Source organism: Amphiprion ocellaris, chromosome 11, assembly GCF_022539595.1.
Source record: "Amphiprion ocellaris isolate individual 3 ecotype Okinawa chromosome 11, ASM2253959v1, whole genome shotgun sequence".
Classification (NCBI taxonomy): domain Eukaryota; kingdom Metazoa; phylum Chordata; class Actinopteri; family Pomacentridae; genus Amphiprion; species Amphiprion ocellaris.
Genome location: NC_072776.1, coordinates 32,290,288 through 32,297,495, shown reverse-complemented (window position 1 = coordinate 32,297,495; position 7,208 = coordinate 32,290,288). Strand labels below are relative to the sequence as shown.

At 41.6% G+C, this 7,208-nt stretch overlaps 1 protein-coding gene across 3 annotated transcripts; it reads right to left on the bottom strand.

Moving 5' to 3' along the window:
- Window positions 1-3,186: 3,186 nt before the first annotated feature.
- On the bottom strand, window positions 3,187-5,437 carry LOC111587262 (mannosyl-oligosaccharide 1,2-alpha-mannosidase IB-like). 3 transcript variants are annotated; one of them, XM_023297171.3, is made up of 2 exons: window positions 5,135-5,437; window positions 3,187-3,730 (listed from the first exon to the last, which is right to left on the bottom strand). In XM_023297171.3, the coding sequence occupies exon 2, from the start codon at window positions 3,517-3,519 to the stop codon at window positions 3,202-3,204; it is 318 nt and encodes a 105-aa protein (XP_023152939.2). In that variant the 5' UTR covers window positions 3,520-3,730; window positions 5,135-5,437; the 3' UTR covers window positions 3,187-3,201. The 3 variants fall into 3 exon arrangements, with proteins under 3 accessions (XP_023152939.2, XP_054871372.1, XP_054871373.1); XM_055015397.1 differs by lacking the exon at window positions 5,135-5,437 and adding an exon at window positions 4,547-5,114; XM_055015398.1 differs by lacking the exon at window positions 5,135-5,437 and adding an exon at window positions 3,901-4,483.
- Between the last annotated feature and the right edge of the window lie 1,771 nt (window positions 5,438-7,208).

The following is a 7,208-nucleotide window of genomic DNA, read 5'->3' as shown; positions in this document are numbered from 1 at the left end:
ACATTTAGTAACAGGTATCTGGAATTGACCAGTATAGTATTTTGTTTTATGATCAAAACGACAAAATTCAGAAAAAAAAGACAAAAAACAACAAAAACAAGACAAAATATTACAAAAACGAGACACAAAATGACAAACGCGAGAAACAAAATGACAGAAAATGAGACAAACAAAAGAAAACAAAAAAGAGACAAAAACTTACAAAGCAACAAAAAATGGACAAACGACAAAAACGAGACAAAAAATTACATAAATGGCACAAATGAGAAACAAAATAACTAAAAAATAGACAACAAAACACAAGCGAGACAAAAAAACCAAAACAACAAAACGATACAATGATAATGACAATAACAATGAATAAAGCGAAACAAAATCACAAAAATAAGATGAGAAACGCAAGCGACACAAGAAGGAAACGCAAAACGACGTAAACGAGAAACAAAACAACAAAAACGAGAAAAAAACAACAAAAACATGGACAAAGGGCAAAAGTCAGGCAAAATAAGACAAAAAAAATCACCAAAAACAAGACAAAATATTTCAAAAATGTGTCACAAAATGACAAAAACGAGAAACAAAATGACAAAAACGTGACAAACGACACAAGTAAAAGGACAAAAAACAACAAAAACAAGACAAAATATTACAAAAATGTATCATAAAATGACAAAAATGAGACACAAAACGCCAAAAATGAGAAACAAAACAAAAACATGAAACAAACAACAAAAACGACAAAAACATGACAAAACATTACAAAAATGAGACACAAAAACGACAAAAGACCAATGAACAATTGAGTATTTTACTTTAAGATCAAAACAACTTATCATGGTCTAGAAATCTATAGTTTAAATTACAATCTGCAGATTGATGTCTACAATTTTTTACACTTCACAAAGTCGTCCGCAGTGTTTGACAACCCTGATCTAAGGGTTAAAGTAACACTCATCAAAGAAATACTCGCTGCCCAGAGAATGCAGCGCCGTCACGTTTCACCCCAAACGCTCCCATGGTCAGTCCCGTCTCACTCTCACCACCTCTAAAGAAGCCTCCAAGCCTCCTGCTTCGTGTTCCCAGAAACCCTCCTAAATCCGACTGCAGCACAAAACAACCACTTAAAGCCCAAAACTGTCTGCTCCGTCTGAGTCACCGGACAACAATAATTATGTTGTTTCAAGCAGGCAGCATCCCAGGGACTGAAAGGCTTTCGGAATAAAATATGGAAAGGGAAATGTTTTCACCGAGCGACTCGGGGTTCTTACAGCTGTGGATAATTCATTCAATAAATCAAATTAGTTGTCTCGTCTATAGAGGGTCAGAAAATGGTGAGAAAAGTTTCTCAAAGCCCAAGGTGGGGTCTTGTTCAGTCCACATCTGAAACATATTTAATTCAACATCTAAAAGGTGTAAATAAACCAGAAAATATTCACATTTAAGATGCTGGAATCGGAGAATTTGCTTTAAGAAAATACTCAATTTAAAAAAAAAAAAAAACAAAACTCTAAAAGACTGTCTAACTTGCAAAAATACATGAATTTCAGTTTATAATAACAGTAATAGATCAACAGAATACAAGGGAAATGATCCAGCTGCAACTCTGCAGGCACAAAATGGAATAAAATACAAAATATTAATCAATCAAGCGACAATTTTCAATAACACAGCCCTAAAAATGACTCAAAGCCATTAATCGATTATCAAAATACTGATTAACTGCTGAATCGTCGCAGCTCTACAATGTTTATAAAGCTACCTGTAGCTCTGACTGATCACATGACCTCTAAAACACACCTAATGAACCAGTTAAGTCCTACAACAATGGACGACAGTTATTTTTTACAGCTAGAAAACATCCAATGTCTGAGTCACAGCACAAGAATAATTATGTTGTTCCAAGCAGGCAACATCTCAGGGACTAAAAGGCTTTCGGTTTAAAAAATATGAAAAGGCACCACAGGGGACGAGGAGGCAACACTAGATGGTCCTCCCCACTGCGAAACTGCTCGAGAAACTGCTTTTAACACCTTGTATAGCACTGAGGAGAAAAATAGGAATGACCTCTATTACAAGCATGTAGATGACCTTTCCGTGAAAATTATGCTTTTTTTGTCATCGCAAAATAATCAGAGGACACTGCAAGTTTTTGTCAGAGCATGCCAATATTACAAAACAGTCTGACCTACAGACTAAAATCAAGTATTTGTCCATCACATTGAAATGTCTACATGACAGAATTCCCTTTGAAAGTAACTTGGGAATGACATTTGATAGCCGGGCATGAAACTTGTCCAGCACAGTAGCAGAGAAGCCAAGTCTGAATTTGATTTAGGAGGGGGAAAGAGCCTCAGAACGGTGGCTGGCGACCGGCCACGGAGGCTCGACAAACTGCACGACAAATGTAAAAGCTGTGGCCAAAAATTTGCCAGTACTGAGCTCATGGCAGGCAGTAATTTCCAAGCCCGTTTAAGCAGTTGGTAAAGCTTTTCAAACAGCCCGTGTGTTCTCGCTCATCCGGTTCAACAGCGTCTGCCTGCAGAACGGTACGACAAAACCGGGGCCAGAGCAATAAAATTTCTGTTGTTAGACGATTTAATTACACCCAACGGGGACACAAAAATCCCTGCACAAAGAAGTGATGGACAAAAAGAGGTAAGAAACACCTGTGCTGATGTGAGTCTAAACAGCCAGGTGAGTTCGCATCGCTGTACAAACTGAGGCCCACCCTTGGATGTAAATCAATCCATCAATCCATCCATCCATCCATCCATCATCTATATACCGCTTAATCCTCAAAGGCAGGGGACATCCGGACAGGTAAAAGTCCATCACAGGGCTACATATATGGCATTTTTCCACTGGCACGTACTCGACTTGACTCAGTTTAGGTCATTTTTCACTACAATTGAGTACCACCTCATTGTGGGTGGAGTTGTCACAGAAAACCCACGCATGCACAGGGAGAACATGCAAACTCCATGCAGAAAGATCCCGGGAAAGCCGGGACGCGAACCAGGGATCTTCTCGCTGCAAGGCGAAAGTGCTAACCACTACACCACTGTGCAGCCTGGATGTGAAAACAGAACAAAAAAAACAAACTAGCAATTAAACCTCTATTTCAGGAAGTTTGTTGAAGCAGTTTCGCTTTGCGCTTCGTATAAAGATGAAAAGCTTTGCCAAAAACCCCACGCTTGGTCCTTACCTGTGTCTGTGCTCATCGTGTCCCCCCTGTCCATGTATGATCACCTGTCCCGAGGCATGCTTCCCCTCCTTGGGTGTGTCGATGTGAGGGATGAGCACGTCCTCCAAGCCCAGGTCGAACCGCTTGTGCTTGGAATTGTCCGGGAGGAAAAAGAAGGCCCCAAAGCATAAGGTGATGAAGGCACTGAGGATGAGGAGGAGGATGAACTTCTCGGACAGCCTCAACGTCGCCCTGTGATGCGGGAAAGAGGAGGCGCCCGGCGACAGGGTGGGTATCCTGCGGCCCGACAGTGGCAGGAGAGCCGGCGTCGTCATGTTTCGAGCGTTTGAAAAATTGAAATTAACTCGGGGGTGGGTCGGGGTGTGGGTGGGGGTTTTACGGGCACCACAGGTGTTGTTGTAGCAGCATGCACCGGCTGGTTGACTTTATTATCTCATCCCTGCGTCGGTAAATCCGGAAACCGAAACGGGCCGAGGTCCCTCAGTGAAGGAGTGACTAGTCAGCAGGAAAACAGTCATGATGATTCTGGAGGGGAAAAAAAGAAAGACACAGTTAGGAGACTGAGTCCACTGGGCTACCAGAAAATTGCCACCATTTTAGAGAAACCTTGTTTGTGCCTCCTTTCATTTCAACCACTCTATCATCCACGCAGACACTCGGTACTCTGTGTTCTGTCAGAAGAGAGGAGCTGATACCCTTTATAGTCTTTCCTGTAGCTGTCATCTCTCCACCTTTGCAGCATGTCCCTTGCAACCACTAGTACTATCACGCCGAGTGCCTCCTGACAGCCTCCCGTTGAGCCCAACAGCTCTGAATTGCAATCAAACACATGGTGACAACTCACGAATAAAAACGTTATGTCACGTGTGAAGGGTTAGCTGAAATATTAGGGGTAATAAACAATTCCCTCGCATGCTATGGGGGGGGGGGGGGGTTTACAGCATGTCATCTTCAGTATAAACACCTCAGACACCCTCACACAAAACACTTAATCCTTCGGCCATGAAAAAAAACATATTTCTCAGAGGCTTAAGGTATCAAAAGGCTGCGCAGGATCTATGATCAGCTGTCCTTTGTGCATCACTGTCAGGACTAACGCTGCAGAACTAACCCAGCTTCCTTACTTATATCTTATAGCTATCATATTGACAACAAAAAAAGATAATAGGGATGAAGAGCAAGATATGTCTGCATGCTCTTCCCACTGGCATCCACAGGAGTCGAACGGAATAACAATTCAGAGTTGTCTGCTGAAAACGGGCAACAAATGCTAGCTAACACACCGAAATGCATGCCCCCTGTGCTGTATTTAATGTTAATTTTAATCCTTCCATGTAATACCCATGTGGCTGTCTCTGAAAAGGTGCAGGTTTTATCCTCCGGTGCCCGCATATGTTGGAAGAATGTGTTGATTCCTGCTCCAAGTGTGAAGGATGGATGGAAATCAAGCCCCTTTAAAACGCCCGGAGGGTTCTAAGCGAACCGGGCAGTTTGTCAGAAATATTTATCTGAGCGTATTCATTTCTATCCCGTCCATCGGCTCGGTGTGAAGCTACGATGTCTCCGGCGTGTGTCCACACAGAATACCAAGTTCATTCTGTGACAGTGCCAGCCTGTGTGAGCTCATTAGCCGATGCAAAATGCTAGCTTACGAGCTAACCTAGCTGCTAATAACGGCTAGCGCGGGGGGGCAAAAAAAAGAATAAAAAAACAACAACGTAAAATGAACTACCAAATAAGAAACGTGGGTAGAAAGATTAAAAGAGACACTCGGTTTGTTGACATTACAGCTGTCCCGTGTGTGTTAAAGCCCGAGCTCAGAAACCAACAATTCCGTTAAGGTGCTAGCTAGCTAGTCCGGCTACATGCTAAGGTTGGCTAAGCTAGCGGGCTAGCGGCTGACAGAGGCGGTCTCCGGTGCTGCATCACCTCCTTTTCTCATTTGCTCGGTGAAAATCGATGCCAGTCACAATTCCCGGTCCGCCTTTTGGAAGGAGCCGCGGCGGCAGGTGTCCTCATGTCCGTGGATGTCCTCCTCCGCCTCCCCCCCCCTCAGCAGTCGTGACCCAGCGGCGGTGAGAGCCTCCGTTCTCCGTCGCGTTCAGAGCCACATAGCGTTACAGCGCTCCGGCGGACGTCGGACGGGAAGGATGCTGGGAAGCGGCCGCTCTGTCGGACTGCAGCGACGGACTGACGGAGCCCCTGCTGCTGCTCGGAGAAGCAGCATCAACTACTCAGCCTGACCCACTTAGGGACCGTCTCACAATTTCACTCAGCACAAACACTGTGTGATACGATGGAGAAACACATTTAAAATCCCTCCTATCCCCAAACCTGCTGTGGGACCTTCTTTAAATTCTGATTCAGACATAGTTTTTAAAGCTGCCTGATGCATTTTTTTAACTAGTTTTATTGGAATTATACTGCATACAAAAAGTATTCACCCCCTTTGGAAGTTTTTCCTTTTTATTGCATTTCAGCTTTGAATCATTGTCATTCTTATTTGCTATAATTGACAAGAATGTACAAAAAAGACTCTTTCGTGTCAAAGTGAAAGCAGAATCCTACAAATTAATGCCATTTAATTAAAAAATATAATGTGAAAAAATAAGGGACTGCATAAGTATTTAGCATCTTTAGTTTCATTATTATCTCAAACTAATGGCTTTTGAGTTTTTTATTGTTTTATGTATTGTATTTATTGTTCTTTCAGCATGTTTAACACCCTAATAACATTTTGACTGCAATAACAGAATTGTGGGAACATTAGATTCATTATTCCTGGTCTATTATCTCTATGAAACCTCTATTTCTTTTGTTTACTTTTAATTTACCTTAATGTAGTGTGTTTCTAATTCTCAGAAAGAGCCACAAGAAAGAAATGAGTGAGACTGGCCACCAAGACACCTATGAGTCCTCTATAGAAGTTCCAAGAAAGAAATGAGTGAAGGAAGCCACCAAGACACCTATGATTCCTCTGAAGGAGTTACAAAAAGGAGATTAATGTGTGAGGCCACAAAGACACATATGAGTCCTCTCAAGGAGTTACAAGAGAGGGACTGGTGAGGGAGGCCATCAAGACACCTATGACTCCTCTAAGTCTTCAACGTGTTGTCTTCATGTTGAACTTTAACAACATGTGAGGCTGATTCTGCCTTCACCAAATGTTCTCATGCATATAGTAGAGCTGAATGCTGAAAACTGAGCGTGAAAATACAAAAATCCCACATCTGAAAACATGGGAAATTCTCATAACTCTGCCAAAATATTTTACAAAACTTTTTTTTCTTGTCCCAAATAACAAATAACTCAACAGTGGAGCAAGATCCCTATCTGTAGTGAAAGCCTTGAATTAAAGTACTTATTTTATTGGAAGCTCAGAAGTATTAAAGTCCTCCTTTTGAATACAGCATTTTGTTCATTTTGTAAACAATGATTCCATTTACAGGAAAAGACATGATAAAGCAGGGTGAGGCTACTTTGTGATAAACAAGTCGCCCTCTTATCTCCATGAGTAGCGTCCTCTGGTTTTCAGTTAGATCCACCTCTTTAACAGCAAAATTGAATTATTAAGTAAAAGCACTAATTATAAAGCAGAGTAAAAAGTTCCTCTGTTGTACGTAGTAAGTATACATGGACTATTGTTGCTGCTATGTACAATATTGTGTGGATAATGTAGCTTGTTTAGGTTAAGTAGTAAAATACTCTGGTAATGGAGTAAAATAAAGTACTTCAATATGTGTATGTACCTTGTTACTGGAGTTACTGATGACAGAAATGACTCTTTGCTACTACAGTCATCTTAGTCACTAAACTAAGTTATTCTGCAACAGTGCATTTTCGAGCAAACCCTTCAAGCATTGCTGGGTTTTGACTAGTTCTGTTTGTTGGTTTTCTATTTCTTCAGATCAAAAATTTCTCCAAAACAGCCCTAGCAACACAGACACAGTTCCCTAAAGTTATCTCCATTCCCTTCAGTCCATATTTAACTAAACTGCTCTCA